A 21,890-nucleotide genomic window follows, 5' to 3' on the forward strand; every position below is an offset into this window, starting at 1 on the left:
TTAGTCACACACTGTGCACGCTTTCATTGAGGCAGCCAGCAGGCAGACACGATGCCTGGTACAGTTTGCTTTGATCTTCCAACCAGCTCCCCCCACCCTGTGCTGTGCAATACCTGCCGGTGCTCGTATGCTCCCAAGGGCCAATGCTGGGTCCACATCACAATCCAGTTTTATTGTACGTCGATTATTTAAAATCATTACAATGTTTTAAGGTAGCGCTGACCATTCACAATAAACATCGGTCTGTTATCACAGGCTGGCGTTTAAAAATAAGGACGCCCTGGACATGATAGTAAAACACACACCAGTAACATCTGCGAAGAGTTGTGATTATAGATTTCTGCTGTATTGATGAACTCCCACGGTGACGTATGTGGACCCGCAGACTGGATGCAGTTAAATGGTCTCCCAATTAAATTGAACTGTATAAGGAATTAAAATGCTCCAAGTCACAGTTTTAAAATGCATTATGCAACAGGGGTGAAATAATGTAATAGTGCTCAAATGTAGAACTTTGAACAGTGTCAATACTGGTAATAAAAGTCACTGCAGCGATTGCGAATGTGACTTAATCTGCTTCCTTCGATCTGGCCCGCGGCAGGGGTGGGGGTGGGGGGTTAGGAAGGGTGGGGGTGGGTGTGTACAATCCGTGAATGCAGGAGCATTTGCATTTACAGGCCTATGGTGTTATTGTGCTGCCTGTATGTGAGTGTCAAGCTGAGGGGTGTTTATTTGTGCACTGCCGCGTGTGTTTGAGAGGCTGCACTTAGACGTGCATACATACAAGTCAGTTCTTGCAGTCAGTGTGCTTGCTGAGAATGTGCTGTTGTTTCTCGGGAGCCTGTTGGGTTTGACTCTCTTTCTATGTGAGTAAAATGTGCTGCTTTTATTGCCGCATAAAATACTCAACTGTTACCTTGCCACATAACTCGACCCTTCCCTGTCGCATAATTACAGTGGCCCTGACTATTTTTTATCATTAGTGTGGCTGTGGCATGAGTGTGTGTGCGAATGTGTGTCCTGTCTGTTCTATGTGAATGCACAGTGAAGGTTTTTGCATGTGAGGTCGAGCTATTGTGCACATGTGCATGCATTATGGAAACACTTGTGTGTGTTGGAGGTGTTATTTGTGACACATAATGTGTATGTGGGTGCCAGGTTTTTATAGCGCCGTCTAAAGCTCACACCGCAAACCGAATAGTCTCTTGTGGTCCTTTAGATGGCACGAGTCATCAATAACAAACTCAGTAGCAGTGGCACCATTTTTACCGACCCAGTAGGGATAACAGGCTGAGCCTGCCCCGTCAGGTTTGAGCCCCTGGTTTGATGGTGAATCTAGAGCTGGCCTCTAGGACACCCGCCATGTTGGCAGTTGCCTCACATGGGTTATAGGACAGTGGAGTACCTGAAGAGAGGGAGACAGAGAGAGAGGGAGACAGAGAGAGGGAGACAGAGGGAGGGAGACAGAGGGAGAGGGAGACAGACAGAGGGAGACAGACAAGAGAGAGAGAGGGAGACAGAGGGAGGGAGACAGACAGAGGGAGACAGATAGAGGGAGGGAGACCGAGACAGACAGAGTGAGACAGAGAGAGAGGGAGACAGAGAGAGAGGGAGACAGAGGGAGACAGACAGAGGGAGGAGGGCGACAAACAGAGGGAGGGAGACAGATAGAGAGAGAGAGACAGGGAGACAGAGAGAGAGGGAGACAGAGGTAGACAGGAAGGGAGTCAGGGGGAGAAGGAGACAGACAGAGGGAGACAGATAGAGGGAGGGAGACAGGGAGGGAGACAGAGACAGACAGAGGGAGGGAGACAGGGAGACAGACAGAGGGAGGTAGAGGCAGGGACACAGAGGGAGGGAGACAGGGAGGGAGACAGAGGGTGGGAGACAGAGGAAGGGAGACAGGGAGGGAGAGAGAGACAGACAGTGGGAGGGAGACAGAGAGGGAGACAGAGGGAGGGAGACAGACAGAGGGAGAGACAGAGGGATGGAGACAGAGAGAGGGAGACAAAGGTAGGGAGATAGAGGGCGACAGACAGAGGGCGACAGAGGAAGGGAGACAGACAGAGGGAGACAGACAGAGGGAGGAGGGCGACAGACAGAGGGAGAAAGACAGAGGGAGGAGGGTGAGAGACAGGTGAGGAGACAGAGGGAGACACACAGAGAGGGAGACAGAGGGAGGGAAACAGCGGGAGGGAGACAGACAGACAGAGGGAGAGAGAGAGGGAGACAGAGGGGCAGACAGAGGGAGACAGAGAGAGGGAGACAGACAGCGGGAGACAGGCAGAGGGAGGAGGGTGAGAGACAGGTGGGGAGACAGAGGGAGACAGAGAGAGAGGGAGACAGAGGGAGGGAAACAGAGGGAGGGAGACAGACAGACAGAGGGAGAGAGAGAGGGAGACAGAGGGGTAGACAGAGGGAGACAGAGGGAGGGAGACAGATATGGGGAGACAGAGACAGGGAGACAGAGACAGGGAGACAGAGAGAGAAAGAGACGGAGGGAGGAGGGTGACAGACAGAGGGAGACAGAGGGAGGGAGACAGAGGGAGATATACAGAGGGAGGGAGACAGGGAGACAAACAAGAGGGATACACAGGGAGACAGACAGAGGGAGGGAGGGAGACAGAGGGAGACAGAGGGAGGGAGACAGCGAGGGAGACAGAGCGAGAGAGGGAGACAGAGCGAGAGAGGGAGACAGAGAGAGGGAGGGAGACAGAGGGAGGGAGGGAGACAGAGAGAGGGAGGGAGAGGGAGGGAGACAGGGAGACAGAGAGAGGGAGAGACAGAGGGAGAGGGAGACAGAGGTAGACAGGAAGGGAGTCAGGGGGAGAAGGAGACAGACAGAGGGAGACAGATAGAGGGAGGGAGACAGGGAGGGAGACAGAGACAGACAGAGGGAGGGAGACAGGGAGACAGACAGAGGGAGGGAGACAGAGGGTGACAGACAGAGGGAGACTGAGGGAGACAGATAGAGGGAGACAGACAGAGGGAGGTAGAGGCAGGGACACAGAGGGAGGGAGACAGGGAGGGAGACAGAGGGTGGGAGACAGAGGAAGGGAGACAGGGAGGGAGACAGAGAGGGAGACAGTGGGAGGGAGACAGAGAGGGAGACAGAGGGAGGGAGACAGACAGAGGGAGAGACAGAGGGATGGAGACAGAGAGAGGGAGACAAAGGTAGGGAGATAGAGGGCGACAGACAGAGGGCGACAGAGGAAGGGAGACAGACAGAGGGAGGAGGGCGACAGACAGAGGGAGAAAGACAGAGGGAGGAGGGTGAGAGACAGGTGAGGAGACAGAGGGAGACACACAGAGAGGGAGACAGAGGGAGGGAAACAGCGGGAGACAGACAGACAGAGGGAGAGAGAGAGGGAGACAGAGGGGCAGACAGAGGGAGACAGAGGGAGGGAGACAGACAGCGGGAGACAGGCAGAGGGAGGAGGGTGAGAGACAGGTGGGGAGACAGAGGGAGACAGAGAGAGAGGGAGACAGAGGGAGGGAAACAGAGGGAGGGAGACAGACAGCCAGAGGGAGAGAGAGAGGGAGACAGAGGGGCAGACAGAGGGAGACAGAGGGAGGGAGACAGATATGGGGAGACAGAGACAGGGAGACAGAGACAGGGAGACAGAGAGAGAAAGAGACGGAGGGAGGAGGGTGACAGACAGAGGGAGACAGAGGGAGGGAGACAGAGGGAGATATACAGAGGGAGGGAGACAGGGAGACAAACAAGAGGGATACACAGGGAGACAGACAGAGGGAGGGAGACAGACAGAGGGAGACAGAGGGAGGGAGACAGCGAGGGAGACAGAGCGAGAGAGGGAGACAGAGCGAGAGAGGGAGACAGAGAGAGGGAGGGAGACAGAGGGAGGGAGGGAGACAGAGAGAGGGAGGGAGAGGGAGGGAGACAGGGAGACAGAGAGAGGGAGAGACAGAGGGAGAGGGAGACAGAGGTAGACAGGAAGGGAGTCAGGGGGAGAAGGAGACAGACAGAGGGAGACAGATAGAGGGAGGGAGACAGGGAGGGAGACAGAGACAGACAGAGGGAGGGAGACAGGGAGACAGACAGAGGGAGGGAGACAGAGGGTGACAGACAGAGGGAGACTGAGGGAGACAGATAGAGGGAGACAGACAGAGGGAGGTAGAGGCAGGGACACAGAGGGAGGGAGACAGGGAGGGAGACAGAGGGTGGGAGACAGAGGAAGGGAGACAGGGAGGGAGACAGAGAGGGAGACAGTGGGAGGGAGACAGAGAGGGAGACAGAGGGAGGGAGACAGACAGAGGGAGAGACAGAGGGATGGAGACAGAGAGAGGGAGACAAAGGTAGGGAGATAGAGGGCGACAGACAGAGGGCGACAGAGGAAGGGAGACAGACAGAGGGAGGAGGGCGACAGACAGAGGGAGAAAGACAGAGGGAGGAGGGTGAGAGACAGGTGAGGAGACAGAGGGAGACACACAGAGAGGGAGACAGAGGGAGGGAAACAGCGGGAGACAGACAGACAGAGGGAGAGAGAGAGGGAGACAGAGGGGCAGACAGAGGGAGACAGAGGGAGGGAGACAGACAGCGGGAGACAGGCAGAGGGAGGAGGGTGAGAGACAGGTGGGGAGACAGAGGGAGACAGAGAGAGAGGGAGACAGAGGGAGGGAAACAGAGGGAGGGAGACAGACAGCCAGAGGGAGAGAGAGAGGGAGACAGAGGGGCAGACAGAGGGAGACAGAGGGAGGGAGACAGATATGGGGAGACAGAGACAGGGAGACAGAGACAGGGAGACAGAGAGAGAAAGAGACGGAGGGAGGAGGGTGACAGACAGAGGGAGACAGAGGGAGGGAGACAGAGGGAGATATACAGAGGGAGGGAGACAGGGAGACAAACAAGAGGGATACACAGGGAGACAGACAGAGGGAGGGAGACAGACAGAGGGAGACAGAGGGAGGGAGACAGCGAGGGAGACAGAGCGAGAGAGGGAGACAGAGCGAGAGAGGGAGACAGAGAGAGGGAGGGAGACAGAGGGAGGGAGGGAGACAGAGAGAGGGAGGGAGAGGGAGGGAGACAGGGAGACAGAGAGAGGGAGAGACAGAGGGAGGGAGACAGAGGGAGGTAGACAGAGGGAGATAGACAGAGGGAGGGAGACAGGGAGACAGACAAGAGGGAGACACAAGGAGACAGACAGAGGGAGGTAGAGGGAGGGACACACAGGGAGGGAGACAGACAGAGACAGAGGGAGGGAGACCGAGAGGGAGACAGAGAGAGAGATTAAGGGAGAGAGAGGGAGGGAGACAGAGGGAGTGAGACAGAGGGAGGAAGACAGAGGGAGGGAGACAGAGGGAGGGAGACAGAGGGAGGGAGACAGAGAGAGGGAGAGACAGAGGGAGGGAGACAGAGAGAGGGAGACAGGGAGCTAGATAGAGGGCGACAGACAGAGGGAGACAGAGGGTGACAGAGGAAGGGAGACAGACAGGGAGGAGGGCGACAGACAGAGGGAGGAGGGTGGGGAGACAGAGAGAGAGGGATACAGAGGGAGAGGGAGACAGAGGGAGGTAGTCAGGGGGAGAGGGAGACAGACAGAGGGAGGGAGACAGGGAGGGAGACAGAGATAGACAGAGTGAGACGGACAGAGGAAAGGAGACAGAGGAAGGGAGACAGAAGGAGGGAGACAGAGAGAGAGGGAGACAGAGAGAGAGGGAGACAGAGGGAGACGGAGAGAGGGAGACAGGGAAGGAAACAGAGGGCAACAGACAGAGCGACAGACAGAGGGAGACAGAGGGAGGGAGACAGGCAGAGGGATAGGGAGACAGAAAGAGGGAGGGATACAGAGAGAGAGGGAGAGAGAGAGGGAGGGAGACATAGAGAGAGAGAGAGAGAGGGAGTTTGCAACAACTTGCAGTAAATATGTGGTGTAAAAGCCGCCATTTGAAAAAATTTCTTGCGGGGGGAAACCCACCCACACCCTCCATTTGCAGTTCAGGCTTGCTCGCTTCACTCGCTCGCTACACTACAATTTTTCACCCCACCACTTTCAAAATCCACCAGCCGCCCCTGGCTGTGTCCCCAATGTGTGGAACATGCAGAGTGAACGACATACAAAGTGGGAGAGAAGCTAGGATTTACATGTGTTGTGAGAGGTCGTTCTGTCTCCAAAACCCTGGTTCTAGTGACGTACTGCATGAAGAAGCACATCTTATTAGTTCTCTACCAGCTGGCACTTCTACAGTGAAAGACTAGTGCTGCTGCTGATAGTGTATGAGATGTCATCAGTGATGTCACTGACCATGCCATCAGTGATGTAGTATGTGAGGTCATAAGCAGTGTACTGCGGGGGCGTAAGTTATAGTTAGCTCAGGTAACTATAACTGCTGAATTTGACAGGTTCTGTACAAATGGAATCTGAGCCTAATTAGAACGTCCCTGTAACCTTTGTTTTGTTCAGTAAAAAAAAATCTATATATATATATTCCCAAGTTGCTGTCCAAAATTGAAGACGCACTCAGCAAAGGATGTTTCAACAGAAACTTTACTTCCAAACCGTCATTTCAGTCCAGACATTTTCCACACTTGGATGCATTTTTATATATATATATATATATATATATATATATATATATATATATATATATATATATATATATATATATATATATATATATATATATATATATATATATATATATCTATATATATATCTATATATATATATCTATATATATATATATATATATATATATATATATATATATATATATTCACTTAAAAAACCATAGGTTTCACACATGTTCGAGTTAGGTGGACATTTCACTCGTAAAAAACCAATGAAATTCCACCGTTATAGTTAGTTCAGATAACTATAACTCGCGCGCCCGCAATCCAGTGCTCATGACGTCACATATTTCATCACTCATGCCATGGTCAGTGGCATCACTCATAACATCACTGATGACATCATCCTTGTGATAGAGTGGCGGTCGCGCGTGTTATAGTTATCTGAACTGACTATAACGGTGGAAGTTATTCAAAATAGAATTTTGAGATTTCCTATGGAAACACGGTCCTAACTATAACTATCTACTGGCGACCGCCAGTAGATATGTTATGTTATGTTATGTTAAATGGGACTTTTATAGCGCAACGGCTACTCCAAAGGAGTGTCCCGGCGCTTTTGTGCTCCAGACCAAAGAAAGAGCTGGAAAACATAACAGTAAAAAGAGCAGGGGCCTAAAGAGGGGGCAGATTATCCAGTGAACAGCCAGGTTTTTAAGTCTTTTCTGAAGGCAAGCAGGTTAGCGGTGTTTCGCAAGGACACCGGTAAGGAATTCCATAGCTGCGGAGCAAGAAAGCTAAAGGACCGGCCGCCTAGCCGAGCCCTTTTGATGCGTGGCACCCGAGCCAAAGCCAAAGCTTCTGACCTGAGGGATCGTACAGGTCGATAGAAGTCCAGCCTCCTCTGAAGATATTTGGCACCATTGCCATGCAAGGCCTTATGGGCGAGAGTCATGGCCTTGAAAAGTATCCTCTTCCGCACCGGAAGCCAGTGAAGGGATACGAGGAGATTGGAGGCACTGGTGCGGCGGTGCAGGCCAAAAATTGCACGAGCAGCAGCGTTCTGAGTAACCTGCAAACGCTGGAGGAGGTATTCAGGCAGACCCAGATATAGGACATTTGCATAGTCCAATCTGGACCCTATGAGTGCCTGAACAGTGATCCTCCGATGTTCCTCCGAGAGAAGGGGAAAGAACTTGCGCAACATTCTGAGTAATCCAAAGCATGTTCCCGTAAGAGTGGAAACCTGGGATTTGAACGAGAGCTCGTTGTCAATTTTAACCCCCAGGTTCTTAGCCCACTTAGAGGACTGAGTGGGAGGGAACATGTCAGCAGGCCACCATCCCTGCCAATCTGGTTCTGATGGGCATCCGAAGAATAGTATTTCGGATTTGTCCGAGTTGCATTTGAGGCTGTTGTGTGAAAACCAGCTAAAGACAGCCCCAAGGCACTCGCAGATCCTTTCTCCATCGAACTCTTCGCTCTTACGACAGGTGAATAGAAGCTGGGTGTCGTCAGCATAAGAGACGATCCGGGCCCCATAGGACTCCGCCAGTGTCGCCAGAGGGGTCATAAGGATGTTAAATAGAGTGGGGCTCAGTACAGAGCCCTGAGGCACTCCGACTCCCAATGGCGGCATCTCGGCGGACCCGGGTGGGACCCAGACCGTCTGCCGGCGGTTGGCCAGAAAGGAACGAAACCAGTTGAGCACCGTCCCCCCTAGACCGATGTTATGAAGTCTAGTGAGGAGATCCTCGTGGGGGACGGTGTTGAACGCCGCCGACAGGTCTAACATGACTAACATCACCCTGCCTCCTGTGTCCAGCACCTCCTTCACGATCTCCGAGACTTCCAGGAGCGCCGTCTCGGTGCTTAAGTTGGAACGAAAGCCCGATTGGGATTCATGAAGTAACTCATTAAACTCCAGGAAGTTAGAAAGCACGCTGTGCACGTGTTTCTCCAGGATCTTGGTCAGTGCTGGAAGGAGCGAGATTGGCCTATAATTAGAAGGCGCCTCTGGATCAAGATTGGGCTTCTTGATCAGGGGGATGACCATGGCTTGCTTCCAGGCCTGGGGCAGAAAACCCTGACTCAGGGATAAATTGAGGATAGGATTAGCTATGGGATTAATGACATCTGCCATTTTCGCTAAGAATTTTGCTGGACACGGATCTAATGGTGAGCCTGATTTAAGGTTCCTCATCAAGGCTAAGGATGCGGCAACCGGAAGGGGAGGAAAGTCTAGCAAAGCTGGGCCAGGAGGAGACAGGAAGACTGTCTCCGTCGGCATCGTAGATAAATCATCTAACGCTCTCGACGGGAAAGAATCCTGAATTAGCCTGATTTTGGTGGTGAAGAAATTGGCAATAGTGTTAGCCCAGGTCTCCATCGGGGCACCCTGAGTAGAGGTTGTCCGGGGGCTGGTAAATTCACGTACAATTGAAAAAAACTCCTTACAGGAGTTAGCTGCGTCTTCAATCCTTTTAGCGAAGTAACATTTCTTGCCCTGTAAGATAAGATCGTGGTAGGACTTCATCATGATTTTATAGCGTTGTTTGGCTTCAGGCTCATACTGGACTCTCCACGCCCGCTCAGCAGCTTTACATTGCCTACGAGCGTGGGCTAAATCCTCCGTAAACCAGGGGGCAGAGACCCGCCGGGCAGCAGATCTGGGTGGCTGTGAGGGAGCGAGCTCATTTAGTCTGGCAAGAAGCCAGGATTGTAGGCTCTCCAGATCTTTCTCCAGGTCGCCAGTACAGGAGACAGGGTGATATATATATATAGATATATATATTATCTACTGGTGGTCGCTTTAAGGTGGGGGATTAAGTCTCCTTGAATCCTGAGGGTCCCTGGGGACCAACTAGCCCACCAGGTACCTCCAGTAAGCACCACGGAGCCGCGTTGCAGAGTGTTGTAAAAAGGGGCGTGGCCTCTGAACACCTCTCTGCAATGCAGCTGCCTGGCGCATACTGGAGGTACCTGGTGGGCTAGTTGCCCCCCAGGGGACCTCAGGATTGAAGAGGAATTAATTCCCCAACTTAAAACGCACCACAGGGCATGTTTGCACACGTCACCTCAGGCCCTGCCCCCTTCCTTCACCATTGTACAAATATTCCTGTAAAATCAGCCGAACTACGAATTCCGATTTACTCACCTGTTGTCAGGAGAGAACCCAGTGCTGCATCTTTTAGCCCAGCATTGACCCTGAAAAGTAACTCTAAGCGTACTTAACAGTAACTTGTATTCCCTTCCATAGGAATCCAATGTGTGGTTTTCAGCAGAAAAGTTTCAAAGTGTCTATTTTCACAAACTAAAAATATTCCTCTAAAATCACACGAACTATGAATTCCGATTTACTCACCTGTTATCAGGAGAGAACCCAGGGCTGCATCTATTAGCCCAGCACTGACCCAGAAAAGTAATTCTAACCGTACTTACCAGTAACTTGTATTTCCTTCCATAGGAATCCATTGTGTGGTTTTCACCAGAAAATTTTCTAAGTGTCCATTTTTGAAACGTACAAATATTCGTCTAAAATCAGCCGAACTACGAATTCCGATTTACTCACCTGTTCTCAGGAGAGAACCCAGGGCTGCATCTTTTAGTCCAGCACTGACCCAGAAAAGTAATTCTAAGCGTTCTTACCAGTAACTTGTATTTCCTTCCATAGGAATCCATTGTGTGGTTTTCACCAGAAAATTTTCTGTGTCCATTTTTGAAGCGTACAAATATTCCTCTAAAATCAGCCGATCTACGAATTCAGATTTACTCACCTGTAATCAGGAGAGGACACAGTGCTGCATCTTTTAGCCCAGCATTGACCCTGAAAAGTAACTCTAAGCGTACTTAACAGTAACTTGTATTTCCTTCCATAGGAATCCAATGTGTGGTTTTCAGCAGAAAAGTTTCAAAGTGTCTATTTTCACAAACTAAAAATATTCCTCTAAAATCAGCCGAACTACGAATTCCGATTTACTCACCTGTTATCAGGAGAGAACCCAGGGCTGCATCTTTTAGTCCAGCACTGACCCAGAAAAGTAATTCTAAGCGTACTTACCAGTAACTTGTATTTCCTTCCATAGGAATCCATTGTGTGGTTTTCACCAGAAAATTTTCTGTGTCCATTTTTGAAACGTACAAATATTCCTCTAAAATCAGCCGAACTACGAATTCCGATTTACACACCTGTTATCAGGAGAGAACCCAGGGCTGCATCTTTTAGTCCAGCACTGACCCAGAAAAGTCATTCTAAGCGTACTTAACAGTAACTTGTATTTCCTTCCATAGGAATCCAATGTGTGGTTTTCAGCAGAAAAGTTTCAAAGTGTCTATTTTCACAAACTAAAAATATTCCTCTAAAATCAAACGAACTATGAATTCCGATTTACTCACCTGTTCTCAGGAGAGAACCCAGGGCTGCATCTTTTAGTCCAGCACTGACCCAGAAAAGTAATTCTAAGCGTTCTTACCAGTAACTTGTATTTCCTTCCATAGGAATCCATTGTGTGGTTTTCACCAGAAAATTTTCTGTGTCCATTTTTGAAGCGTACAAATATTCCTCTAAAATCAGCCGATCTACGAATTCAGATTTACTCACCTGTAATCAGGAGAGGACACAGTGCTGCATCTTTTAGCCCAGCATTGACCCTGAAAAGTAACTCTAAGCGTACTTAACAGTAACTTGTATTTCCTTCCATAGGAATCCAATGTGTGGTTTTCAGCAGAAAAGTTTCAAAGTGTCTATTTTCACAAACTAAAAATATTCCTCTAAAATCAGCCGAACTACGAATTCCGATTTACTCACCTGTTATCAGGAGAGAACCCAGGGCTGCATCTTTTAGTCCAGCACTGACCCAGAAAATTAATTCTAAGCGTACTTACCAGTAACTTGTATTTCCTTCCATAGGAATCCATTGTGTGGTTTTCACCAGAAAATTTTCTGTGTCCATTTTTGAAACGTACAAATATTCCTCTAAAATCAGCCGAACTACGAATTCCGATTTACACACCTGTTATCAGGAGAGAACCCAGGGCTGCATCTTTTAGTCCAGCACTGACCCAGAAAAGTAATTCTAAGCGTACTTAACAGTAACTTGTATTTCCTTCCATAGGAATCCAATGTGTGGTTTTCAGCAGAAAAGTTTCAAAGTGTCTATTTTCACAAACTAAAAATATTCCTCTAAAATCAAACGAACTATGAATTCCGATTTACTCACCTGTTATCAGGAGAGAACCCAGGGCTGCATCTATTAGCCCAGCACTGACCCAGAAAAGTAATTCTAACCGTACTTACCAGTAACTTGTATTTCCTTCCATAGGAATCCATTGTGTGGTTTTCACCAGAAAATTTTCTAAGTGTCCATTTTTGAAACGTACAAATATTCGTCTAAAATCAGTCGAACTACGAATTCAGATTTACTCACCTGTTGTCAGGAGAGAACCCAGGGCTGCATCTTTTAGTCCAGCACTGACCCAGAAAAGTAATTCTAAGCGTACTTACCAGTAACTTGTATTTCCTTCCATAGGAATCCATTGTGTGGTTTTCACCAGAAAATTTTCTGTGTCCATTTTTGAAACGTACAAATATTCCTCTAAAATTAGCCGAACTACGAATTCCGATTTACTCACCTGTTATCAGGAGAGAACCCAGGCCTGCATCTTTTAGTCCAGCACTGACCTTGAAAAGTAATTCTAAGCATACTTACCAGTAACTTGTATTTCCTTCCATAGGAATCCATTGTGTGTTTTTCACCAGAAAATTTTCTCATTGTCTATTTTCACAAACTAAAAACATTCCTAAAAAATCGTCTGTATGACTTAAACACATTCTTTCAGCTGTTTACAGGAGGTTGGCCAGTGCTGGATCCAGGATCCACCACTGAGTAAGAAAAAGTAACGATTACACTACTTACCTGCTAAGTGAGTTTTCTGCCATATCATTACATTGGTGATTCTATGGGAAAAAGTTTCTAAGTGTCAACTTTTAAAATACAATAATATTCCTTAAAAATTACTACTGTAACCAAAGTGCTTTTACTCAACTGTTTACTGGAGATGTCCAAGGACTGAATCTAGGATCCAGTCCTGTGGTTAGAAAAGTAATCCATAAAGCAACTAATTGCATTTAATTAGAAATTCACATTGAGCTCAATGTTGCTTTGTGTTTGAAATTGTGTTGCCCATTGCAACAACTGTAACTACTGTAGTTAAAAGTCTGTTGCCTATTTGCCAAGTATTTAAACTAAAGTAATTCATTCTGAGAAAGTATATTTTGTATTGTAATGTATAATGTAATTATAATGTAATTAAAAAAAAAATATCTAAAATTAAATAGTTTTAAAAATGTAGTAAATCAGTATAAAAAAAATCAGTATAACAATTAAAACATAAAAAATTGTTATTTACAAAACCTTTGAAATTCACTGAAAAAACCATAGGTTTCAGGCCTGATATAGTTAGGAATTAGCATTTAAAAAACCTTTGAAATTCACTGAAAAAATCATAGGTTTCAGGGGCGTTATAGTTAGGAATTGGCATTTAAAAAACCTTAGAAATTCACTGAAAAAACCATACGTTTCAGGGGCGTTATAGTTAGCTGGACATTTCCCTCGTACAAAACACTCGAAATTCCCCCGGTATAGTTAGTTCAGCTAATTATAACTCGCACCCCCGCAATGCACTGCTGATGACGTCACATATTACTTCACTCGTGACATGGTCAGTGACATCACTGATGACATCATTGATGACATCTCAAATGACATCACTGATGACATCACTGATTACGTCATCCAGTGAGTCTATGTTTCTGTAAAGTTTTCATTTGTTTAATATATATAGGGAAAGGCCTGTTGAAGAATGAGTGGGTGTACAAGTGTGTGAATGGATGATTTTCTAGGTGCGTAACTGACTCTATAAGTGAGTCATTAAATGTATCTTACTGCAGACTAGTGACTAAACTGTGTGAATGTCTGTATGTGTCTGTGTGTTGGTGTATAAGTGGCTGCATGATTTTGTGAATAGCTATATGAGTGTCTATATGGGTTATTGATTGGTTGTCTGAGTATCTGTATGGGTGCCTTAGTGTTTGTGTGGGTAGGGTGTGTATGACTCTGTGCATAGATGTGTGAGTGGGTGTTTCTATGGGTGCATGGTTTTAAGAGTGCAACTGTGATGGACTGTATGGTTGGGTGAGTGTATGTATGGGTGTGTTAGTGATTGAATGTATATCTCAGTTGTACATGTGTCAGTAACTACATATGTGAAACGCAGTGTATATGTGTGTATGAGTATATAACTATCTATATGTGAGAGTGTGTGATTGCAGGAGTGGCTGTATGGATGAGTGTGTGCTTGTATCAGTAATTGTATAAGAGCGTCAGAATTTGTTAGTATTTTTATGAGTAAGTGAACTTGAGTGTGTTTAACTGTATAGGTGAGTAAATTGGACTGTGTTTAATTATTTGCATGACTGACTAGGTGTGTCAGTACCTCAATGGATGATTGGCGGTGTGTGAGTGTCTATATAGGTGTAAAAATGCATATAATAGTCCTGTACGGAGTGACTGTAAGTATGAGTGACTGTACAGGTGAGTGAGTGGAGATGTATGTAGACCTAAGAGTCAATGAGTGGGTATGTAGTTATTGGTATTGGAGTATCTATGGTTTTCAAAATGGGCGTCTGAAATTTTGAGTCGGTGTATCAAAGGTTATATTAGGGTGTGAGAAGATGCACTTATCACATGGATGACATCAGTGATGTCATTTGAGATGTCATCAGTGATGTCATCAGTGATGTCACTGACCATGTCATGAGTGATGTAATATGTGACGTCATCAGCAGTGCATTGCGGGGGCGCGAGTTATAGTTAGCTGAACTAACTATAACAGGGGAATTTCTAGGGTTTTGTACGAGGGAAATGTCCAGCTAACTATAATGCCCCTGAAACCTATGGTTTTTTTCAGTGAATATATATATACATATATATATTACGTACTGGCAGTCACCAGTAGGTGGTTATAGGTATGACCTATTTTCCTAAATCTTTGCTGCCATTAAACGAATCGCCACGAAATTTTCCAAAGAAGTGCCCCGTGATTCTTGTTGTGGATGAAAAGTTTCAGGGAGATCCATTAAGAGGAGGCTGAGAAAAAGGGGGTAAAAAAAATGTGTGTTTCCCATGTTAATTGCCATAGGGATTTTAGAGACGACAACAGCCTGAACCACTAAATGGAATTACACAATTTTGCTAGAAAGGTATATCTTGGTCCAGAATGCGACCTTTTTGGGATTTGGTGTAAATCCGTTCAGTAGTTTTAGAGATATTAACTGAAATTCAATGTATGTAGAGGTACACAGATCCTCCTTGGATTTGCGAATCAATGCACCAAAAGCAATGCCGTGATTGGCTGGTCACAACCCGAGAGGAAAGTTGCAGCCGCCATCTCGTTCTTCGGGTCTCGTTTTCCAGCTGAGAAAATTAGGTTAAAAACTGATAAAAGTGGCAGGGTATAGGTACACTGACCCCATGGGACTGATGGAGGGGCGTGTGTGACAGCTTTCATAGGAAATAAATTATCCAAAACCTTCTTTTTTTACCACATCCAGATCCTCCTGGATTCAGGTGGATTTGGGGGATCTGCTGATTAGACCCCAAATTAAAGAAAAAAACGTACTCACAGATCTATACACCTACTCACATACTCACTCACACACCCCCTTACACACCCATAAACCACTCACACACCGATGCATCCACTTACACACCCACTAATAGACCTTTAAATCCACTCACACACTCACAGATCCACAATTTTCACATACCCACTCACACACCCACTCACACTCTCAAAACCACTCACACACCCACACAGTCACTCACACATCTACTCACACAGTCAATCTCACCCCCACTCACAGAACCACATAGCCAGTCAAACATTCACGCACACCCCATCACACACCCAGGTTGCATGGATGTTATAGTTAAGAAATAACCTTAAAAAACCATTGACATTCATTGAAAAAACAAAAGGTTACAGTAATGTTATAATTAGGCAATTTAAAAAATGTAAACTTTGGAAACTCACGGAAAAATCCAAAGGTTACAGGGACGTTATAGTTAGGTTCAGATTTTACACACACAAAATCATGAAATTCAACAGTTATAGTTATTTCAAGTAAATATAGCTCATACCCTAATGTAATTATAACTCATGCCCTCACCATGCACTGCTACTTACCCAACATATTACACCATTCATGGCATCTTCAATGACATCATTGATAATATCACTGCAAAATTTTCAGTGAAATTATTGATCAGAAAACTGTGCACGGTGGGGGCTCTAGTTATAGTTACCTCAGGCACAAGTTAAAGTTACTTGAGATAACTATAACTGCTGAATTTCTATAGTTCTGTATGTGTAAAATATGAACCTATCTATAGTCCCTGTATCCTCTGCTTTGTTCCGTGAATATATATAGATATATTGTACTTAAACGTAAATATCACTTGAGCATTTACAAAACGCACATTCACTCAAGGGCAAATCGGCGCTGAAAAACAGATGTTTATTGTTACCCACGTCAGGGGTACTAATTTGTTCAACCTCAGAAGGATGAAAGGCTGAGTGGACTCACCAGGATTTGAACCTGTGACCCTGAAGTCGAACACAGGCCCCTACAGTGGATGCATTAGTCCACTAAGCAACCAGACCCGGTTAAACAATATATGGTATGTTATTGTTTAAAATTAATTATCTTTTTTTTTGTGTGCACATGTAAAAAAAAATGTTAATTAACTTTACTATTACTATTTTAATTTGGCTGTATTTAAGAAAAGTTTACTTAGTATTGTTACATTTACACATATTCATATATATATATATATATATATATATTTATATATAAAAATAAAAAAATTATTAAAGCTAAACAGTTTACATTGGATTGTAACTATAATAACATTTTACAAATATTACTTTACAGTTTAAATGGATTAAAAAAATCAATGTTCCTACCTTTTTGTGAAGATGTTCCTTTCCAGGTTATTTTTTACACAATGTATGTGTCATTTATATTATAATTACAGGAAGACAATATTTATGATATTTTTGACACAATATTTTTCTGCCTCAATATTTGTGACCACAATATTTTGTTATAGAGACGTTAGCCTGTTTGCTTCAACATAGATTGATTTATGAATAATTTGCAGGACAAATGTGATGCTTGTGTGCTCCAACTCAAATGTTTCATGTGTGTTAAAATGGAACAATGGATCATTTTTGGCCTTAAACCTGTCTATTGAGAGTAACTTCACTGTTTGTGTCAGTGGGAGACAGGAAGGCAGCCCAAGGGCCATGCCCGTGTCTTACCGTGTAGAGGTTGGGTCTCTTCACCTTCAACTCATCACTGTATTGGATTATAGCCTTCAGATGAGGCAGCTGGTCCTGTACCTAAACACACAATTCACAGAAACCAAAAGACTCAAAGATCAGACACAGAACTTGTAATTAACAAACCTGAAACTCATTTTTCATTCAAATATGAGAAAGCACTGCTCCCAAGTTAAATGCACATAGTTTGTCTTCAAACAACAGGTAGCACTGAACTGGTAATGGACAAACACATCATATACACTGTAGCCCAATGAATCCAATATACCAGAATAATTCAGATACTTTTGATAAAATTGCTTTACGTCATGTCACCAAGTAAAATTTGAAAATGTGATTTGAACCAGATTTTTTCTTTAAATCCCTTATTAGGTACCTAGATAAGTCTCCTTGATGTGTTGGCTGCAGTCTTATCTAGATCTGAACAAATTACATCTTCAAATCTTACTTGGTGACCTGATGTAAAGCAATTGCCATGGAATTATACTAATGCAATATCGACTGAGACTGTCATTAAATGTACAACGCAGAACACGACTTATAGCCCTGAAGAAGTTCAAGTTGTTGCAACGAAACACGTTGGCTGGATTTTTATAATTTTTTATTCTTGGATAATAAAGGAAACAATTTGGAATATATATTGGAACTGGACTCTTTTCTGGTGTACCCTCTATTCTTTTCATAAATCTTTGGATCTGCTGGACAGTAGCACCAAACAGTGGCAGGTGCTGGAGGATTTGTGTACAGGACAATATACTAAATAAAATTGGTGAATTTGGGGGCGTGGCCAAGCGGAGCAGAGAGATGGTCGCGTAATCCCAGAGCTCTGTCCTCGTTGAATCCTCTACATCTATCCGCCACACTAATCCGATACCCGAACACAGATTTACGAACCGGAAGGGGCGCGGACTCCCCCCTGGGTGCTCCGGTGTTGTTCGGAGGTCTGGGGACGAAGTTACAACTCCCATTGTGGTGAGGCCTACGCGTTCATATAAGCCGGGACCTGGGGTGCTGACTGCAGCCGGTGTTGAGGCGAGGAGAAACGGCCGGCTGGTGATGCAAATCCGGGGCCAGCAAAAGACCACCACCGCCTGGAGCCTACCGACGGAGCCCTCCCACCTCTCGGGAGGGGTGCACATTGCCAAAAGAACCTCCTGCTGAGACCGAGTGGCGACTCGGGGCAAGACTCGAGTGCCTGGAGGCCAACGCGGAGATTCCTTGCCTTCCGGTAGGACAATGGAGGGGTGAGAGGGTCCCTGGGGGCGGCGATGGATATCAGAGGGTGATACCTGGTGCCAGTGCTTTGCCTGACTTCCCCCCACCCCCTCCAGGGGCTGAGAAGTTGCGTGCTTGTGGTCACCCCTCCCCCACAATGACAGACATTGAAAATAGGCAAGACTAACCCTCATGCTGCTGGACTCTGGGAAGGGCTGAACTAGTGCCCTGCTTGCCACTCCTTCAGTGATTGACTTCAACCCCCTTGGGTTGTAGTTTCCATACCAGTGGAACTTCCCAGCCCGGCCATATGGGACTGCGTGCTTGGCTGAATTACCGGGCGGGAGAAGATTAGAACCTGTCGCTATCCTACGTAGTGCCCTTCAGTCTACGCGGCGTTTGGGGAAGAGAAGAGGGAGGAGGCCCTGCTTGCACGGCCCTCAATTGCACAATGGTGACCTCTGAAAAGCTGAAAATAACTGACCCGAGGGGCCACAAAACGGTCCAATCCAATAAACTGGACTGCTACACAGTCCCCAGAGACTCGCCTCCAGACTCACTTCCCGGAAACCGGATGATGAGTGAATCCAGAGGAGAAAGCCAGGAATTGACGCTAAAAGACGTTATGGAGGCTATAGCTGGAATCAGAACCACCTTGGAGCACAAAGTGTACATGCTCTCAATCGAAGTGAATCTTATCCGGGCAGATCTGACCAAGGCCACTGAGAAGATCAAACAAGTCGAAATTACAGCGGCGAGTCTGGTAGATGACGTAGCGCACCTTCAATAAAATGTACATGATCTACAAGCAGTCCGCAAATTTACAGAACACAAGCTGGATGACTACGAAGGGCACCTTAGAAGAAATAACTTACGCATTCTAGGGCTCCCTGAGAAGGTGGAGGAACAGACGCCAGACCTCTGCGTAGAAGAACTTATCCTAAAACTCCTACAGTCTAAAGGACTCAGCAAATTCTTCATTGTAGAAAGGGCGCACAGGGTGCCGGGAGGTCGTCCGAGACCCGGGGTCGCTTCACGTCCCCTGCTAGCGAGGGTGTTAAACTTTAGAGACAGAGATGTCATCCTACAAAACGCTAGAACGACCGCGCCCCTCTGCTACGAGAATGCTGATATAACTTTCTTTTCAGACTTTACTCAGATGGTACAGAGACAGAAAAGATCATCCCTGGCAGTAAAGAGACAACTTAGAGACCGAGGATTCAAATATGCCATGCTTTTTCCCGCAAAACTCAGAGTGGAGGCAGGGGGACGAACTTGGTTTTTCGAACAGCCGGACACAGCCTCGGAGTTGCTGGACGGCCAAGTAGACCTTTACTCTGGACAGACCAACCATGGAGACCACTCCACTGTCCAGCAAGGTGACTGACACTGACTTTGCCATCTGGCGAACACACATGCGGCATGGCCGGATCCTCGTCGAAGCCCTGCACCTACATAGGTCCGGAGGGGACCTCTCTCGATCTGGAGCCCTTCCCGACTGATTGACCACAATGCCAGTAGGCAGTGACTTGTTTGGGTTTTTCATCAACGTAATGGAAGGGGGAGGGCAACAGGACGGGTGCTATCCCCCATCTTTTTCTTCCTTTAGTTTACCAGTTGGGGCGACAGGCGCTCTGCAGGTTTAAATGGCCAGTTGGGCGCCCAGAGTGCAGGGAAGCAGGGTGGGGGGTTCTTGGGTTGGGGGTTTGTTTGGGGTGGTGGGTTATTATTTGGTTGATTGGTTCCTTTTATTCTCATTGACAGTGCAGGCTGAATGGGTTGTAAAAGACATAGAAAACTACTTAAGCTCAAATGTGTGCACAGTGGGACAAAAATGTTAAGATCTTAAGTTGGAATGTTAATGGCTTGAGGACAAGGTAAAACGTAGCATAGTGCTCCAGCACATCAAAAGGCATATGCCCGATGCAGTCATGCTCCAAGAAACACACCTAGTTGGGAACTCGTGCAAGGCCATGCATTAAAATGGCTACACCATGATTCCTCATGCTGGCTTCGCGTCTAGTTGACGTGGAGTAGGAATAATGTTCAAGAAATCATTTCCTATCACAGTAACGTCTACCTGGATTGACGATCGGGGCCGCTACATTGGGTTTACGGGCACTTGGGAGGGTCAAACCATTACACTCATGTCAGTTTATGTTCCACCGGGTCTACAGGCCACCACGTTCAAAGACCTAAGCGCCATCCTTCTGGCATTACCGGAGGGTCTGCTGGTGCTCGGGGGCGCCTTCAATTCAGTACTTTCAGGCACATTGGATCGCCACCCCGTGTGCTTGGACAGTCATCCCGTTGGTTCCCTGACTTTCTCAATGCAATGGGGCTGGTAGACAGTTGGAGGGCTTAAAACCCGGACAAAATACAACACATGTTCCACTCCGGCACACATGCTGGACTCTCAAGACTCGACTACATCATAGTCCCTGGTTCACACATAGCATATATTCACGAAATCAGACATTTAGCTAGGGAAATTTCCGACCACTCTCCACTTTGGGTGCACTTAGTGTTCAGTCGCACACAGGTGGGAAGGATCGCCCCCATCAATCCACGGTATATCCATGACCCCATAATTTGCAAAGACCTGCTCACAGCCATGGACGACTACTTCGGGGAGAACGGTGGGCTCACATCAGACATTGTGGGAGGCCTTTAAGACAGTGATCCATGGGCAAGCCCTGTCTCTGATCTGCGGTGACAAAAAGGACAAGCGCAAAGATATTTCAGATGTGGAGATAGAGACCTACCGGCTAGAACAAGATCTGACAGATGACATCACACCGAGGCGCTACATACGCTTCGCCTTAAACAGGACAGCTATAGAGACTTAGTGACTGGAAAAGCTAAGGCACTGGGGAGAGACATGCTGGGTAGAATCTATGACCTGGGTGACAAGGCGGGGAAGTTGATTGCATGGCTTGACAAAAAAGAGTGGGCCAGCAGGCTGGTCCCTGAGCTCCATAGAGCCAATATGCCCCCATCACGGACCCACAAGATATAGTTAACCAATTTGCCGACCCCTTCCACACCGTTTATACCTCGATAGCACCATACAATGAAAGCAACGCTGCCGAACTCCTACGATACATCTCTCTCCCCACACTTTCAGTAGAGGACCATGAATTTCTTGACAGTGCTCTGACCGAAGATGAGATAGCACTTGCAATACGCACGTTACACCCTGGCAAGGTGTTGGGTTCCAACGGTATCCCGATTGAACTGTACAAATTAAGGCCTGACAAACTGACCTCATATTTAAAAGCTATGTAGGTGGACAGCTTAGAGCAGGGGCTATTGCCGTTAGACCAAAGAATAGCTTCTATCGTCACTATCCACAAGGAGGGGAAACCCAAGACGAAGTGAGCATCATATCGCTCTACCTCCTTAATATCTCCCTCCTCAATGTGGAACCAAAAATTCTGGCCAAACTGCTGGCTAATCGACTGGTCAAAGTTATTGGAGGCCTAGTCCATCCGGACCAATCCGGCTTTATGCCACGCAGGAAAACAGCACTGAATCTACGCAAGGTCAATGGTGTCTTGGGTAGAGCGTCCACCATACAAGAACAGGCAATGGTTGTCTCACTAGACGCCACTATAGCGTTTCATACCCTAGAATGGTCATTCCTCTTCGCCACACTCACTAAGCTGGGGTTTGGACTGGGTTTTCTACAATGGATAAGCCTCCTTTATCGCAAACCCTTAGCACAAGTGGTAGTTAAAAA

The 21,890-nt window shown here is 46.7% G+C and overlaps 1 protein-coding gene across 1 annotated transcript in view; it reads right to left on the reverse strand.

The window, feature by feature from the left end:
* The window catches only part of LOC146863661 (long-chain-fatty-acid--CoA ligase ACSBG2-like), a 570,849-nt gene that overhangs the window by 470,213 nt on the left and 78,746 nt on the right, over window positions 1-21,890 (reverse strand). The window contains exon 5 of the mRNA XM_085627754.1: window positions 16,913-16,993. Within this exon, the coding sequence (XP_085483880.1) occupies window positions 16,913-16,993 (81 nt within the window). The remainder of the gene's footprint in view (window positions 1-16,912; window positions 16,994-21,890) is intronic.

The sequence above is a fragment of the Triturus cristatus genome, chromosome 2_1 (assembly GCF_964204655.1).
Source record: "Triturus cristatus chromosome 2_1, aTriCri1.1, whole genome shotgun sequence".
NCBI classification, from domain to species: domain Eukaryota; kingdom Metazoa; phylum Chordata; class Amphibia; order Caudata; family Salamandridae; genus Triturus; species Triturus cristatus.